This window comes from Melospiza georgiana, chromosome 6 (assembly GCF_028018845.1).
Source record: "Melospiza georgiana isolate bMelGeo1 chromosome 6, bMelGeo1.pri, whole genome shotgun sequence".
Lineage (NCBI taxonomy): Eukaryota > Metazoa > Chordata > Aves > Passeriformes > Passerellidae > Melospiza > Melospiza georgiana.
In genome coordinates, this window is record NC_080435.1 from 6998974 (window position 1) to 7018166 (window position 19193).

Consider the following 19193-nt stretch of genomic DNA (forward strand, 5'->3'; position numbering starts at 1 on the left):
CATATAGGGGAGGGAATTTTGCAGCCACAAGTTTTAGACTTCAAAAGAAAATCAGTTAATTTGCAACAAGCACAAATAATAAAAGAACAGATGCCTGGCCAAAAGCTTCCACCTCCATGATGGCTTCTTGACATCTTACCTTCCTGTATTTTATTTCTTTGTCTGATCATCTAACAATTAATAGAGAAATGTATCTAGCAAGCATTTGTCTTTGATGGTAGAGTCCAGTTTTCCCACACGGAAACTAGAAGACATTAAGATCCTTTTCAAATGCATCCCTTCTAATCTGTATTGCTTGCATCTCATCAAGCAAGCTGGAAATTCTTCTCCTTTAGAGAATTCACACTCTGTTGCTGTTCACTGTAGAGATTCCCCACCTCATGTCACCCTGCTACACATGAAAATTGGAAAATATGACATGCAACAGCATGGACAGTTTCCTGAAAAGGCAAAAGTTGAGCCAATAATATCTGCACAGAATTGAGGATGAGGAAAATTCTATACTCTGTGAAAAATAAATTCTCTTAGTACAGCCTTTGTGTAAACATATTGGAGTAGGCAAATGTCTCTGTTTAGGACAGTCTCATCCTACTCAGGGTGACCAATAAAGAACAAGCAGTTTCATTTCCTTGCTGTAGCTACCTCAAACCTCTCAGCTTCTGGTAGCAACAGATTGTGGCCTAAGTCTCCCAGCTGACAAGAACTTTCTCCAACCATCCAATATCGGGTATGCACTGCTGAACAGAAAAAAACCCCAAACAAACCGTGAGGAATATATGGAATTCCTTCCTTCTATGACCCACATCTCTACCAATCAGCACCCCAAGTACAGCACTACCACAATAAAAGACTGACAGGATTTAAACAGTATCTGCACACTATCTTTAATCTGCAAGATTCATAATCTGTTATGCCATAGGAAAAAAAAAAGGCAAAAAAAAACCAACCCCAAAACACAACAAAACAGAGAGATATACCACCTGAATCATGGGCAGGCCAGAGTACACATCACCTTAGTGCTAGAAAGGAGAAGGGATGAATGAGACAAGTGAGATCTTGATTTTGGCAAGAAACAAAGTAAGTGAACAGAAAGTAACAGTTGTATATTGTTAGTGATACATAATTATTTAGCTTATCCACAGTTCATTCTCGCAGGGTAGCAAGTACAATTCACTTGCTACCTCTCACAGGAGAGCCAAAAATCCGACTTCTGCAAAACAAGCAGAGCTCTAAGTCTTAGTGATGCTCTTACATCTGTACAACTCAAATGAAGGTGTTAAATGCTACTTTCTTCTTTATAAGAAAATCCTCTTTAGGTTCAGCTATTTGTGTTCTCATTAGTCATTTATGATGGATGGGAAGTTCCTTGGGAAGGCTCCACTACACTATTGCTTTACACCATGTAGCGGCAGGTACGCATACACATTCAAAGGAGCAAAACACCAGTTGTTTAGGGACCATCATGAAACTCCTGGAACTCTGATGCTGGATACAGTACTGGAATGGCATGTAGAGATACAGGTGCTCCACGAAGCCCTCAAGTAAAAATAAATGTCATGAGTCTAGACAAGTGAAAAGAAATCTTTCTGCAAATTGAGATGCTGCGACATAGAAAGAGTTTAGCAGGAAAACATTATGAATATAAAAGAAACACCTATTACACTTGGCTGAAACAATTTGCAAACTGTTTGAGAAGTGGCTGGTCAAACAAGCTCTCTTTTTTTTTCATTTAGGCCCCTTGCTGGGAAGGATAGTCAAAGCTGGAGTCTTCCTATCAGCAAACTGCTGGAGCTGCTAAACTTGTTTTGAGATCCCTTCTTTATTTCCATGCGGTAGCGGCATGTGTTAAAAGCATGCCTCACACTACCATATGATTCAGGCAGTAAAACATGTTTCCTTCAGTACAGCCTTTTAGGGAAAAGATTCAAGCACTAAAAATATATTCCAATCTGCATTTCATTTAACTAATGTTTTGGTTTGACCTTTTCTGCATACTTGCAGCCTTTTATGCGTTTTGTCTGTATGCATTTAAGAACCCCTAACATAAAACAATGAGTAAATTGTTGGAGAAAGGGATTTACACTTTCTTCATCATTTCTATTACAAAATTCTCTGAAATCTTAAGAAATCAGCTGTAGAACCATGAAACTACTGCCCAGGAATGAAATCTACTAACTGGAAAATACTGGGAAAATGAAGACAGTCTTTATCTTGTCAGTGTGAGGATAAACAATAATTTGGGTTGCAGACATTTCTGCATCTGGAGGTCCACATCAATCTACTAAAAAACCAGTAAGATAATACATTTGAAATCTGCTCCAAAGCAACTGATTCTGCAAAGGACAAAGGGTTTTGCAAATTAATGAAGGGCAGGGTGGGGAGAGTAGTGAATGAGTCCAAGACATGCTGATAGATGAAAAGGCAGAAGAGAGCTGAACTCTGCAGTCTCTAAAGAAATGTGTATTCACTTCCTTCACCTCTGAACCCACACATGCAGGCATGTTCACACCTCTGCTTCCTTGTCAATTTTCAGAAATAGAAGATGACTCTCCAAATCAAAATGCCGTATCTCTCCTGCCAGAATTCAATGAAATCCCTGGCAATATGAAATAGGAAGGTCTCAATAGCTAATGTGTGGTCTGTGTGTCTGGGGTTCCTCCCTCTGCTTACTCTGCAACTCGTGATGCCTCTGCTCTCTCCCATCACTAAGTCCCTTGCACCATTACCAAGCCTGTCATTAAATGCTTTTGGAAGTCCGCTTTTTAACCTTCACATCTGTGTTTATTCTCTGCATAAAACCAGAGTGGAATCTGTGCCTGGCAGGCATTTCCTTTTGTAAAACTCCTTCTTCTTTCCTTTTCTGACTTTTCAGAGCATGAAATGTGCCTGCTAATCCTAATTGCTGCAGATGGAGAGTCTCGCAGAGACCAGACAAAGGGGGCATCCTTCCACCAAGCAGCTGTGAGCAGGCACCAGACTCCAGTTTCCAGAGCTCCCATCTCACTTTGTCACATTTCTGAAGAACACAAGGACAAACTTCCACAAGTAGCTATACCAGAAAGAGGGACTTGCCTTCCAAGACTTACCCTCTCCTGCCTAAATGGTCCTCCCAGTCCAAGAGCATACCTGAGCTTATTGTGTGACCTGACTCAGGGTGGGCAGTCCTCAAATACTGCTGCTATATGTCAAAGAAAAAAGCAAAAGCTCTGTCTTTTAAGGGTCATTTGCCTGTCTATATCCCAACATCAGCTCTCTTACCAAAGAAAAGCTTTTTAAGGTCCCACTGGCACATCCACACAGTTGCCCCTTCCATTAGCAGCATCTCAGCCAGTAAGAGAGGCACTGAGAAACTGAATCAGTATGCTACTAAGACATTTTTGTTGCCAACAGCCATTGAAGAAGTTGCCTTTCTAGCTTAGCAGTGTTTGGATTCCAGTATAGCAACAAAAAGCTGCTTCAGAGGGTTGCTGCCACCTAACCAGAATATCCTTACTATCCAAGGCTAATGCTTGGCCCCTCCACAGTTGCCACATCGCACTGTCTATGAGGGCTACTGCAGTTCACTCATCTACCATAGATGTTAACATGTATCAGACTGATCCAGTGTTGCCAAAACTGTTGTATATAATTTAAGATAATTGAGAGGTTTTGCAATTTCTTGTCATGTGTGCCAAGAGCGTAGCCACCTCTAGCCCATATATTCCACTCAGGTTATACTTTATCTATTAATTCCATAGTTTGTTAGTGTGGCCACAGTTTTAGGTCACACTAAGTAATTCCCCTTCCAAAGAGGCTCAAATAATGTTGTAACAGCACTCCTATCTAACCAATATAGCTACACCAACAGACAGATGTAGAATAGACACAAAAATAACAAGTCAAACTGCTTTCTACAGAAAAGCCTTTTCCATTGTGAGTGTGAATTTTAACTACATGAAAACCTATTAATCCAAACAAATCAGCAAGCCAAATTCCTGCTACCGCCTCTGCAGCTCTTACTGCAGGAATGTGTGCTTAGCACAACTTGAAATGTGCATGTCTTATACCAAAACACCCATCTGCAATTGAGAGAAAACCTCAGCAATGTCTTTGCAGAGCACCTGCATGCCTTATCAACCATAGCATTGCAAAAATACAAAGTTTTACTAATTCAAGAAGCAGTAGGTTCCCTGGAAGGGTTTGAATTCTGCAGGTTTAACAGTGTATCAGTACAACAACAAGCTTCCACACTGGAGCCACTTTTCATTGTGGAAATAGCAGTATATAGTATTAATAGAAGTGCCAAGCACAAAAATGTATACAAAGGCTTGTACTTACCAGTGAATGGAAGACTTGCAAAAGTTATTCCTATCCTTAAACATATTTCAGGACTGCTGTACTACAGCACCAGTCCTGTGCACCCCTACTTGTAATAAAAATGCTGTGTCAGTTTAGTGACACAGACTGAATCTGCACAACACAGAGCACTAGCTAAACATGCTCAGTGGTGGATTTTCACAGGAATAACATCCTCTGAGCAGGACACATCATAAAGTATCGCCAATCTGAAGAGCAAGAAGAAAAGGCAGGAAGGAACAAAGTAAGTAGACAGACTTGCTGTTAGCTGGGTAAAGCAGTGAACAGACACACAACCTAAAGAAAGCAGAAAATGAGCAAGCTGAGAAAACACAAAATGTAATAGGAGTTTAACTCATGTGAAGGCAGATTAAAATAGATTAAATTTAAAGCATGGTGAGATGGAAAGTAGAGAGCCCAGGCTGGAAGAATGTAATAAGGAGACCACATAATTCCAACTGAAACAGAACAAAGTAAAAGAAACCTACAGCAAATAAAGTACTTTGCTATCACAATGTTCTGAACACTTTCTCATGGAACACCCACTTTGAGGGTGGTTTGGCATGATGTAGATGACAGCAATGGAAACAAGACTCATTCCTTATTGCCACTAGCTTTAATGCATAAAGCAGGTTGCTGCACCCCAGCAAGTGCGCAGGGATCTCTGTCTGAAGCCAGTGCAGAGACTCAGGCTCCAGGGGTGACCCACATCCCAGAGTATGCAGAGCAGGACTGACACAGCATGATAGTCCACAACTCGACAGAACAAGTGTAACAATGTGGAAGTAACCATGCAACATTTGGAACAGTGACATAGCATAAGGGCTCCCAGAAGTCAGGACTCCACCAAGAAGTTTGGCCAAACTCATCACCTTGCAGTGACTTCTGTAAAATCGGTGCCCCAGCTCAGCTCATCAGAGACAGGTCCAACCCACTGCAATTACAAAACTGACTCCAAGATTAAAGGTGACTACCACTGTATTCCATCGTTTTAAAGAAGTGTTAAAAGGCAAACTCAAAGACACATCCAGAAAACCTAAGGCAGCAGAAATACTTAGACACTCAGCATGCAGGTCTTGCACTGCACAGTGAATGGATACTTAAATGGGTTTTATTTCTTTTTCAGGGCAGACTTGACGTCAATCTATCTTGAATTAGCACATAATGCTTCCAGAAGGTCCTAAGTAGACCTCCCCAAGATGCTGCTGTACAAAATAACCACCACAGCTACTTCACACAGCATTTACAAGCAAAAGTGGAGGGAAATTTCATATGATGAAAATACAGCAATGACAATTGGTCTACAGTAAAATTTTCAATTATACACAATCAAGATTTGGAGTAAGCCGTGCTTTACAGGAGGACTGGGGCCACAAACTAGAAAGGAATTGTGGTGAAATGTTCCAGGATCTCACCCTCACAGCAAAATGCTTTCTCACCTTACTTTTCAAAATCTTTGTAAATCTGCTCACTCCATTTGGCCCATGAGATTTTTCTCTAAACTTTATTACTGAGTCCCTCTCCGTCACAACTTAATATCTTCTATTTCATCTTGTTATGATTTCCAATCCATAAGCACTGTCAGTTATTTGTCTCCCTGTGCCTTCTTTTCCTTCCACTCTGGCAAAGTACTTTTGGATTTCCTTTACCCTTTTCAATGTCCTCATAATGGGGTTGTGGGGATGTATATGTACATGGTGGGTATTTGCCTCCTTCTCTCCCGACCAGATTTTGAGCCTGACCCACCTGTGATACCAGTACCCATCCCTCCATCTCCTGCAAGACAACATCAATGAAAACTGCCACCAGACCAATTCCCTCCACTACACTTTTCTACTCTGACACCTCGAAGAAGCTTTGAGATCTTGCTTGGTTGGTCTGTGGTGAACCAAAAGACAGATCCTCAAACAGCCTCTGTGTGCAGCAACCAGGAGACAGCACATGGATGGGTGCATGCATGCCCACACCATGAATGCTAATACGAACAATTGTTTGAAAGAAGACAAAGTGTTTCTCCAGCTTAACTGAAGCCCACGCCTGCAATCCCAGCTACCTTTGACTCATTCCTCAAACCCTCCCCTCCTCCAGCTTCCATTTGTCTCTGCGCAGAATCTCAGCTGCTTGTAAGAAAATTACCAAGTGACATTACTTCCTCTACCTTTTCAACCTTCCCTTCCCCTCCTGCAATTCTTCCCATAACAGACACAAGCATGTTCCCAGTCCTTCTAAGCACTCCACCAGCCTCTATGATTTTTCTCTCTTTTCTGTCAATTTCTATCCCTTGGCATTTGTCAGTAAATGTGTATGCTCTTCTTCTCCCTCTCACAATATAAATATACATCAATTTCTTGCATCTCTAAATTTCTCAATGACTCTCTGGATCACAGTTTGGATGTCTAAGATGAGAAGAGGAAATGCATTGTCCCATATGTCCTTATCACCTCTAGCTCTCAAACTGTATATGAAACTCTGGGCAGTCACTCTTCTTTTTCCACTCCAGCATATCTTCCATCTCAACTACTACTGAACCAGCTCTACTTCTAGTGACCCCCTTGCTGGTCAAAACCCAGTACTAGTAGTCTAACTACTCTCATTGGCTCTTTCTTAGCAAAGGGACTAACATTTTTGATTATTTGACTGCTCTTCCCTTGCCTTCTGTGATGGCTTCTACCTACCACTATCATTCTAACCAACCCCAAAGATGCTGAAAGAGACAACCAAGAAATTATGACCATCACTACGACTTCTTCCATAGTCTGCTGCTGGCCCTGAAGTTATCTAAAGGGCCATGAGCCACACCTACCTACTCCTTCCCACCTATTGCTGCAAAACCTGGTGGGTTGAAGCACATTGATACATCTGAAATTGCACCTTGTTTCAGGCAGTGCTTGAAGCACGGGGAAGAGATGTCAATCTGGTTCCCAGAGCAGCAAGAGTAGAACTCAGAAGCCAGGCAATGGGGGAACTCGGAGTCCAGAGCTGTTATATTTGCAGAGGCTGGCTCACAGCTCTCACTGATTTTGAACTCTCAGAAACATAACAGCTCCTGCCTGCCAGGGCTTCTGGATTACAGCCCACACTGAGCTCAGCAGGAGAGTGTGTCAAACCTACTGCTCAAGAAAGCAAAATACAGCTTCCTTTAGTAGCACTACATTGCATCTCTTGCTTAGTTCAAAACCAGCACTGAGCTCCTGCAGACACTGGAGACCATTCCCACTTCAGCCACATTCCAGAGGTGATGGTTGCACCCATTAAAAAAAAAAAAAACAAGGCATGGAGGAACATATATGAGGTACACCTTTGGGTCCTGTTCATATTTTCTGGTGTACAGAATCTCCTGCTGTCTGCATTTACTTTTGAGTTCCGAGGCAAAGAGTTAAAAAGCTAATATGAACTCACCTAGTGCTCTTATCCTGACTAGAGACTGTGTTTGCTACTGCACAAATGCTATTTGGCTTCTCTGCTCTGTTTTTCTTCAAGAACTTCCCCATCTCAAGCAAGACACTTAACACCTTCCACATTTTTAACAATCCAAAAGCACTGACAAATCCAGCCTTTATGTTTTGGGGAAAGTCTGAAGCCTAAATTTATTTCCTAGGCTCTGCCCTTGCCACAGGTATTTCTAAAACTCCTCCAGGTTCCACACAAGGGGCAACTTATAACGGCTCATGTTAAGGTAAAATACCAGGTAAGAAAAACCCACAAGTCAAAAGGAACTCTGAGAAAGCAAGTTGTTACTAACCCTGCCAAGATCTTCCCATACATCTTCCCCCACAATCAAGGAAAGCCAGCAGATCAGGAGCATAAAATCAACAGTACCAGATGAGTAATGATACTATGTGGAGGAAAAACCACTACTGTAGAACCTAATAGCTAACACAACCTTTGATTTTATGCATTAAGTGATAACAGATTGAGACTTTAATGCCCAATTACAAATAAAACACCCAATGGTACAAACCTATCTACCTGCAAAAGGGACCAGGAGATCATCACACGGCATTCTTACCAGATCCATTATTCAACACACAACTATGTTGCCATAGCAAAACTCCTATCATCTTTATGTCAAGGTAGCTATAAAAATGTCTATGAAAATATTCTATACTGGGCACAGCAAATCTGTCTTAGGATTTGCTTTGTGGTATTGGGTCCCCCCCGCCCCATAAAACACACTAGTGAAAATCATGATTAATCTCTTCAGAGATGACAGCCAAACATGGCAGGCCACTGAGGATTCCTACCCCTCTGCACAGCACGGGTTCCTGCCTCCCCTCTGCGCTCTGGAACATGGGTAATTTTTTTTTTTTCCCTTTTAAGAGGAGGCAGCAAGCTCTGGGAAAATACTTTTATGGCTAAGTGAGTTTTACCACCCACAAAGAGACAGGTCCCCAAGGGGCCTCACCGCCCACAAAAGATGAGCACTTCTGCAAAGCCTTACCCATTCTGAAATAATGATATCTAGAAATTCATCTCTTTAACAATGCACACAAAAGGAATCAGCCTGCACCCTTCACTTTTAAGAACATGATCACTTCTCTCCAATGCCTGTCTGAATCTCAAAGGCAGCTTTAGATTCACAGCCACCAATACAAAGAAAGGCTTACTGGGACAGCTTGCATGAGAAAACACATTATACAAACTTTCTCAGAGGCAGCGCTTGCTTCCAGTCCTGCAGCACTTGTGACACGAGGCAAATGGCTGGAAGAACCTCTCCAGCAAAGGGACCCTAAAGACACCCTATGAAAACTCCTGCACATGCACCAGGAACTTTGAGACCAGTACTACGATCATAAATTTTCCTGTGAGACTAGGCAATCATTTTGCTAGTTTAAACACCTCATGTACTGGGAAAAAAACCTGTTTCAGCAATCAGTTACCTCAAGGCAAGTGGTGAACTTTACGTGGCAGGACTTCAAGAAATTAAAAACTCCCAACACTATTGCTCAAGTATCGCTTTTTCTTCCAAGCTAAATTGATATCAGGTTCTGCATCTTTCTATGCCTTCTGTCTACTGTATTAAAGGGTGCTCTATCAGACATCTTTCCCCCACAGCTGTATCTATACCAATCAAGTAACAACTACCTACTACTTCTTTGATTAGCTAAATACATAAAGCTTATGTCATTCTATAGCTGAAGTTTTCCTCAGCTGATTTTTCCTTCAGCTATACTAAGTCCTTCTGAAATGTAGACACAAAGAGCTACACGTGGACTTGAACATCATCTGGAATGATGTCACTAAGACTATATAAAAAAGATAACAGTAGTTTCATACTCCCTGATATTGCCTGCCTACATAAGGTTGTAGAGCTGTAGCATCCTGACAGGAATTCATATTCTGTGGGTTCACCCACAGCTCCCCAAAGCCATTTGCAAAGTTGCTACATTGCCCAAAACAAGACTTCACAAAATGCAAATGGGATACACATTACTGGTCCCAAAGTACCTTATCTCACTCTGGGCTGTAATAATAGTCACAATGGTATCACTGCTTGGATCACCACTGGGAACAAAGCAACGACAGGAAAGATCAGCCCTCCAAGCAAATAGATTTCGACTGCCATTCTAACATTCCATATTTTACTGTCTACAGTCAGAAGTGGATTGACCCCAGATCCAAACACCTTCTCTGAAAAGTCAACAACAATTAAGAGATCTTAACTGCTGGTTTGTTCACATACATCTCTCCAGTCAAACTTGGTTGGATATCTCCAAAGATAAGAGACCACATAATGTCCACATGCAAACTGTTCCAGAATTTAACCACTCTCACAGAAAGAAAAAGTTTCCTTCAAATGGAATTTCAATTTGTGTCCATTGCCTTTGTCCTTTCACTGGGCATCCCTGGGCATCTGTCTCTCTTCATTCCCTCAGTTATTTACACATATTGACAAGATGCAGTCCAAGCCCTCTCTTCCCCAGGCTGAAGAGTTCCAGGCTGAATCTCTCTCAACCTATTTTCTCAAGTCAGTCTTTGTGGCCCTTCACTGCACTTACTCCAGTATGTCCCATGCCTTTCCTGCACTGGGGTCCAGAACTGGACTATGTAGTACAAATGTGGCCTTAGCAGGCCTGAAGAAAAGGATCACCTCCCTCAGTCTGCTGGCAATGTCTTCCTAATTCAACACAGTACACTGATGGCCTTAATTTCTGAAGGGCACGTTTGCTGGCCCATGTTCAAGTTGCTGTCCACAGAACCCCCAGGTCATTCACTGCACAGCTCCTTTCCAGACAGTCCACAGCCTGTCCTGATGCATGGGGTCACTCTCCCTCAGATGTAGGACTCAGCATCTCTCTCTTCACTGAACTTAATGAGATTTGCTGGTCCATTTCCCAGTCTATGAAAGTCCCACTGAACAGCAGCATAACTTTCTGGTTCATCCTCTACTCCTCCCAGTTTTGCTGAGGGTGCACTCTGATCCCTCATCCAAGTGATGAATGAAGATCTCCTCTTCTAGATAACATCCTTTCTACCATCAGAGCAGGATGTAGCCTGCCTAATTTTAGACATCTAAGTAACCCACAGCAGAAAAGTACTCTTCCAAAACTCCCTATCTAATCAGTGTTAGATATATTGTCAGCTCCACAGAATATTCAGAGCACCTCATTTCAGCTCACTGCAGGTGATGAATCCTCAGAGCAGAAGTTTTTTTTTTCTTCTGCTAACTATGCAGGAAGCTTGGCCTCCCAAGTCAGATGACCCCAAAATTACAGTGTAAATACCTCCCATAGTGCACATAGCTGCGGATTTTTATTTCCTGTTGACTCACAGTCCTCTCAATTAACACATTCTCAGACTTAGCAGATCGTGATAAACTATGGCTTGAGTTACAAAAGCATAAAGGAAAGACAAGAACAAAAAGGACCGAGCAATAGTAGGCTTTAAAGTGCTAATAGTATAATTTTGACTCTTTAGCTCCCCTTTACTGTGCAATATTTAAGAGATTCATGGAAAATCTCTAGTTCTCAGGTGTGCAGGTTCTTTGCATACAAAAAAATTGATACACAAAATCTGTTTCAGAAATTAAACTGATTTTGTAATCACTCAAGCGTTAGAGTACTCTAGTCTCTGGAACCAAATAGGGGATAACATTTTACAAAGGTTGTGATGCAAGTTCATTCCATATGCCCCACAATCTCTAGTGCTTTGCACTCTTAATGTCCCAGCCAAAGAATTCAAACTGTACCTGTTCACAGATGTAAACAGAGAAGTCTTTGTGACCACAGAGCAGGTCTGCTGCTAAGTGGAAGATGCAAGTGAACAGTGACACAGAGTAAGCAGGGCATAATAAGCAGACAGCCAGAGTAAAGTTATTCCATACAGAAAGTACCCCGACACCTTCTGGCTGTTTGTGCTTTGTGTATGACAGCGTACAGCAGGAGCGGACGGCAAAATAAGGATGAGTAACTGCTCAGAGGCTCAATGCAGAATTTGGTATTTTGAATGGGAGGGAAAGGCTAACTGGAAACAATACACACAAAATCTTCCATCACATAAATGCATATGTTAATGGTTTTCTCTTAACACCACCTATCACCCACTTTCAGGAGACATCTAGATACACAGATAGATACTAAATCCCGTTTAGCTCAGAGGAGTATTTATCTACATAAAAATGAATGCCAACAGCTTAGGAACATTTGTGGGGGTCTCTGCACTGGACTAGCATTTCAGAAGAGATTGCCTGTAGGTCATACAAAGGCTAATTGCATCAACTACCTATCAGCCTTCACTGTGCCAAGGTACAACATCCAGGATGACACAGATTACAGCTCCAGAAAAGAGGCAGCTGGACTGCCAATTAAAGCACAGAGCCGGAAAAAATAAACTCACTGGTGTCCTGCAATACAGGGAAAAATTACTTAAGTACTATAAAGATGGACCTGCTAGGAAGAATGTAGCATCTGTGGATCAGCTATCTGATCCCAGTGTCACCACAAAGTTGTGTATTAAGAGTTGTTTTCTAGACTTGTTTTTTTAAGCATTAACAAACTGTCTTCCATCTTCTGGGAGAGGGATTTAATTTGAAGAATGTTTGATAAGAAGTTCACCTTCTGACCATAATCATGATGTTGTAAAATCCCGTAGCCACAGCTACAGAATCCATGAACTGGAAGTCAAGAAGGGATCTAATACTATGAGAAAGTTAACTCACAGTACATGACTTTATTCTGCACAAAGGACACCGTACTACCAGGAGATTTTATTTGACATACTCTACTGTAATTGAGCAGCAACAGAAAAAGCTTTCATGGTTGAAGGCTGATCGAGGAAACACCAGCTGGTGAGAGACAAAGGCAGATAAGAGCTGAGGTGCCGCAACAAACCTTTGTGAAAGCTCAAGGGCTGCAAGTGTGTTTTTAGAATACATGAAGCAAATTTTTAAGTGAACACTTAGATAAGAGGACGTCATGCAATTAAAGTCTTTGCCACATTTCCAAAATCCTACCACAAAATCTTCAAAAGCTTAAGTACCATGTTGAGGAAACCAACAACTCTGAGGATAACTCTCACCAGTCCCATGAAGGGACACTCCATCATTTCCTCCTGTAAGAAGGAAATGAATTCATTTGCAATTCAGTCATACAGCCTCCTTTTTTCCTTACATTTCTTCATGAAAGGCTGCACTTTCACAGAAATCATAAACTGTTCTCAAGTCTGTGATGAAGGTGACATGTATCTATAGCTCTCAAGTCACAGAAGAATATGAGGCATATTTTAAGCCTCTTATATCATTTAGTGTCCACTGACGTAGACCACAGAAAGACCATAAAAATAAAGTTACCCAAAGCTTCACATCTTTCCATATTTAGCAGTACCAAATAGACTTATAAAAGAAACAAGCAGCATAGAAAGCCACACAGCTATGTTCATTGATTCTATTATTCTACAGAACTCTCTACTGTGAAAAGCAGGATTAGATCAGGACACTAATTCAAATTCATACAGCTGTCTCGGATGAAAAGGCAGAAGCAAGCCAATATCAATAAGCCAGTGATGGACAGCTAAAGGTACAGATTCAGAATAACACTCAAATCTCAGGGAACTGCACAGAAAATACATAACTACTAATACTGAGAAAAACATGGGTACATTGGAGACAACTGGCAGCGAGTCTTCCTATCAACTTTTGCTGGTCTCATGGAGCTCTCAAGTTATCTTTGTCTTACCCTGCCCAGCTGTGCATCACTACAAGCACATTTGAGGGATGAGAGCATCTCAGAACAGAATTAACAGCATGCTGTACATGACAGAACAGGATTAGGTCAAGATGACCTGAGCCACAGGAGGAAATCACACCTGAAATGCCAGAGGAACTGGAAATCTGCCTTCAACATGGTTTTGAAGGCAAAGAAACCTTTTATCATGATCACTTCTATCATTAGAGTAGAAGTGAAAGGTTACTGTAGGGATAACTCAACTTGCAATGGCAACCAATAGTCTATGCAGCTGCATGCACCACAGGCTCAATGATATCCATTTAGCTGGCTTTAGGTTAGAGCCACTCACTTGTGAACATCGACCCTAAATACAGCTAGAGTGATTAATAGATTGGGAATGTGCACCAGAAGGTACCTTAACTAGTGCATGTCACTGGTGAGAGGCCATCATCATAATTCTTATTAGGAGAACTATTGCATGCTCAGTCACATCCTTCCTGTCCCAGAAGGATGACATTACCCATCTTAGCTAATTTTCACCACGATGAAAGTTCATACAATCTAACAATTGTGTGTCAGCAGTTGCTGGCTGAAGAATATAAATTCATCAGAAGACACGTGATCGAATTCTCCCACGAAGTAAAGCTCTAAAGAACAGCATAGCTTATAAGATTTTGGGGAAACAACAGCCAAACTTCCCACTTCGAAATTCTAGACTCCCATTAAAGGGATCAACTGATTCTTAGCTTCATCAATGGCCTCACCCCCACCCCAGTGTAAGAAGGCTACAGACAGCTTGCTTTGGCAACTCTGGCAGAGATATCCAAAGCTGAACCATTTACTGCTCTTGTGGCAGGCTATACCCTGGACAGGTGTGAGATATGGAGAAATCTATAATCAAGCTCCCTCTTTGACTACATTTAAGTGTTCAGTCTTTGGTCTGAATATTTTACCCTGAGATAGCAACGAAATCATTCAGAAACTGTAAATGTAGAATTTGTATCACTCAAACCTTAAACTCTGTGGAATCTGGATCTCCCTACAAGGTGGAAGACTCAGAGCAACTGTGCTGGATTGTGTTTTAGTAGATATAAGTCTGGTGGCAAAGCCAGAACAGATAAACATTACCTATGACCACACAAAGAAAAATATTTTGTTTGTGGAGATACACATAACTGAATAGAAGCCTATTAACACAAAGTGAGGCAAGACAGAAACATTTCACAGAGCTAGGTAACTCCATCATAAACTTTCATCTGTATGTCGCCTAATGAGTAACAGAAATGCCAACAAAATGGTATTTGTGTCAATTTTTAAAGTCTTCTGCAAAGTTCCTTGGGAAACACTGATTCTCTTCTTCCCCTAAGCTTCCACTGAACTGAAACTAAAGTCTTCTTTGTTTCACTATACTATTAGCATGTCTCTGTCCATCCCAAAGCAGTCAATTACTATAAAGCCTGAGGCAAAAGTTCACGGAGGGGAACAAGAGGTCACAAGCACTTCAGCGGCAATGATGCAGACCTTTTCTTTTGAATGTATCTATGGATTTAAAAGAAGATATTAAAATGGACATCCTGGTCTGTGCTACCAGATGCCAAAAGATATCTGTAACTTGCCCATCACAACAGTGTCCTGCTTCCCAATGCAACTTAGGACAAAGAGAAATTTATTTAAAAAAACAAACAAAAAACCAAACCAAAACCAACAAATAAATGAACCAAAGACACAAACAAACAACAAACCCAAACAAAGCAGTGGGCAGAAATACTCAGCTTACAGAAACATTTCAAAAAAGCAGTAAGAAGTAGTAAACACAATACTGAGCTGTGTGTTCCTTGGAAATATTAACGCTGCTGAGCTTTGCAGCAGTACTAACTCCCACTAGAAAAGGTGTAATCTCAACCCCCATAACATCTTTTTGGTATCTCCTGGGAAGTGTAGAAGGGAAAAAGACATTCAAAAAAAGAAAGAAAAAGAAAACCAAACCAAAAATCAAACCCCCACTCTGTTGGCCCACAAATGGCAAAGAACCCAAGAGACTCTTAAGACTGAAATGGCCCCAAGATGCAGTATTCCACCTACATTGTCACATGCAATCAATCATCCATATGAAGTGAGAAACCAAAATATATTTACTGCTTTCATCATCACTTTAGCAACCAACCACTTCAACTAGCTTTCACTGTATGGATGTTTCCTTGGAGACCACAACTCCATCACTTAGGGCAGTTCACCAAGGAGAGGAGAGTGCAGAGGGTGGCTTGCAGCCCACACTACCAAAAGCCTTAAAAAAGCTGCGAAATGAACTCTCGGGTTTCTTGATGAGTCTTGAAATACAGGGGAATATGGAAGATTGAAAAATATGCTAGTGTTATACCAGTATTTTAAAAGGTTGAAATAGGATGAGACTGTCAGTCTTGACATTGATTCCAGACAAAATAATGAAAAAGCTGATATAAGACTCAGTTAATAAAGGATTAAAGGAGGACAGTGTAATTACTGCCAATCAACGTAGACTTTACAGAAAAATATAACTTGTCAAACTACCAACACTTTTTGGTGTGATTACAAGTTTCAATGCTAAAGGTAACAATGTTGATGTAATATATTTTCACATGGTGTTTTACTTGGTGCCAGAAAGCACGGTGATGCAGCATTCTGTATCAGCTGAGAGATCTGAACTACACTGGCAGATAACGAGGCAGGCAGGTGCTACTGGGGGGAGTTGCTGTTCCAGTGCTCCATGCAAATTAGGCTGCTGGCATGGAGATCTCCCTGTCTGTCATGTTGACTGGTATCTCTTCATTCTCCCCCTGGGCTCCCACCTACTCTACCCATCTGCTGCTACCATTCCCATGCTTCGCTGGGAAGTGCCTTGGCACAAGGATGGCCACCAGTCCCAAACAGGACAAAGGGCTCTGATTTGACCTAAGCTCTGCCTGGCATGTTTGCCATTCTGCCCAATCCACTGCACTGCTGGACTAGTCCATCTGCAGAGACAACCTGCAATTTTTAGGGGTTCATTAAATTTGACTGTAAGGATTCAGTCTCGAGGCAGTCCTCCCTAGCGTGCAGCAGTTGTCAGTGTAACACTTGCGTGAGAATGACACTTAAACAACAGAAAGCTCCTCACATCAAGCAGAGAGCTGAAAGTAAACGGACAGAACCTGACAGTAAGAGCTCTGACATTAAGAAATTTAGTCAGCACACCACAGTAATTCACACACTAAGATCTCCATCTGCTCCTTTGATTTCCTCTCAGTATATAGCAGTAAATGGGACAGTGGACAGGAGCAGAAGTACAATTGGATGTATTTTTCCAAACAGCAGCTCTCAGTCTTACTTGATCACAGAAGTCTACTGTCAGTTTTTAGAAAACTGTCAAGTTAGCAATACAGGGGTTTTTGGTATCTCTTCTCAAATGCTGTAGAGGTTACATAATACATTTGGCATTTTTGCATTTAAACGTAATTCAAAAATGACAGTCTGGATACATGGTAGAATGAAGCAATTCAAAGCATTCAAGCTTAGATTAGCCTTTGTTAATGGGAAAATAGATGACTGATTTTTTCTTCAGCCAAGGCTGTCAACCTCACCCATAACTACTAGGCCAGAGTTAAAGTACTTTTGAGTTTGAATAGAGGTTTTTCAGCATGATACTGAAGAAAGAGCTACCACAAGCCTTGGCACAGGCTAAATATAAAGGAAAGTATACTATCAGCACTGTAACATTCAATGGCTCTGAAATGCATTACTGAAAATTACAATGCTGCTGACCAACATAATGGGTATAAGAAATTCTCTGGCTATTCCACAATTGCAACCTCATCTTCTAGTTCTTGCCTGTCATGCCTCCACCTAGTATTTTCAATTTCAAGTCTCCTTTTTCCCGCAACATATGAAGAAGTTTTTGAGCATGGATGTATAAAAGCATTTTGAAAGCTGAAAGCATGGGTAAAATAAACCAAATACTAAACCAACATAACACAAGCAGTTACTGTATTTGAAGAATAAATTTTATATTTAGGTCAATGAAAGCCTTTACTGTGGAGTCCCAGCCATTCCCAGTGTGAGGTTCCACAACACTGCCAGAGTGAACAAACTTTGCCTTACAAAGGCTAAGCACAGCATCACAGAGAAAAAACTGATCTTGATTTTTGAAACCTCCATGATTACAGTTTCTGTCTTTCTTTGTTATTCTTGGCATATGTGCAAGAAACAGCAAGCATATGTGTTTTGGGGCTCAAATTCCCCAAAAAGCATAGATGAAAAAGCCAACTATTTCCCAGCCACAGCAGAACAGGCAAACTCCAAGGAGGCCTGGAGGAGGAATGAAGGCAGGTGTCTCCAGCAAAGCTGGGCAACACAAGAGTTCTGCAATGTTGCCTGGCAGCAAGTAATTATCTGCCAGTGTGCTGCTTCCACGTGCCAACAGCCAAAGCCCACACAGGCAGCAAGCACAGGCAAGTACATGCGTCAGCTAACACTACAGGTTAGCTCCACTGTTCCCTGAGGGATACAAGCACAGGTCCTTTGGATGAGACTTTGGCTGAGTTCTTATGACTCAACAGCTCTGGGAACCACTCAGCCCAAAATGTCCAGGGAGACAGAAGTCTGGAAGATGATGGAAATCTACTATCAAAGACAAGACCACTGCCATACTGAACCAGCACTGCAAAACCAGCAACAGTTCTACCCCAAAATGATTGGGAAATCTCCAATAAAATCAGGTTAGATAAATCCTGTCAAAAATGACTTAGGCATAGTTGACTGAGCCTTAGGATAAGATAAAGAGACATGCAGCCTCTTGAAAAACCTTTCAGCACTCCTTTCAGTGATGGTCCTGTGATTACCTAAAGGAAGGAGAAAAACCACATCCCAACCTACCTGTCCATACATCATCTCTTGTTATTCTCCAAGCTTCAAAATTACTCCCCCGCACCGGGGTTAATTAGAGAGCAACTCAGACCCAGTCAAAAAAGACTCACCCTCAAGATATGTGTCATCTATAACCATCTCATTCATGAACTGCCAGACTGCCATACTCCTCCTCCTCTTTCCCCCACCTCCCTTTCCACCTCCGCTTGCCCTCTAAGGCTCCCAAATGCCTGTGTGCTGTATGTGGTGGCAGCTGAGTTTTTTAATATGCACTTATTAAGATCCTAATTGAATCCCACATTGCCTTGTGTGCGTCTTCCTAGCCGGAACATGAACAAGGCACCCTATAATTCAATTAGAAGGACCTGCAGCAAGCCGATCATTAGTCTGTCAGGTTGTTTAAAAAAAGATATCTAGGAATAGGGAAAGAAGTTAAATAAAGGGAGAATTGTTAATACCCATCCCCAATTCATGCAGACACTTCCACATATACCAGAAGCATGGAATCTGCAATGCTCAAGCACTTGAATGACAGCTAACTACATCAATCCAACAGTCCTTTCTCTTGTTTCAGACAACTTAAATAGAACCTCAAAAGTTGGAATTAATTCTCCTCATCAATCCTTCTCTGTTCAGATTCATAAGAAAACACCACTAACATACATGACTACTGCAAATAAGGAAATCTCATTACCTGCCAAGACCCTGTTGACAGAGGAATGGGTGGCTAAGCCAGGCTGTCCTCGTTCATGGAAAATCCCAGCATAAGGCAAATACTCTGGCAGCAAGAAGCGTCTGCAAAACAAAGAGAGTAAA

At 41.5% G+C, this 19193-nt stretch overlaps 1 protein-coding gene across 1 annotated transcript in view; it reads right to left on the minus strand.

The window, feature by feature from the left end:
- AMBRA1 (autophagy and beclin 1 regulator 1) overlaps positions 1-19193 on the minus strand; it is a 126062-nt gene that overhangs the window by 56604 nt on the left and 50265 nt on the right. Inside the window, exon 11 of the mRNA XM_058026874.1 lies at positions 19072-19172. Coding sequence (XP_057882857.1) covers positions 19072-19172 — 101 coding nt within the window. The remainder of the gene's footprint in view (positions 1-19071; positions 19173-19193) is intronic.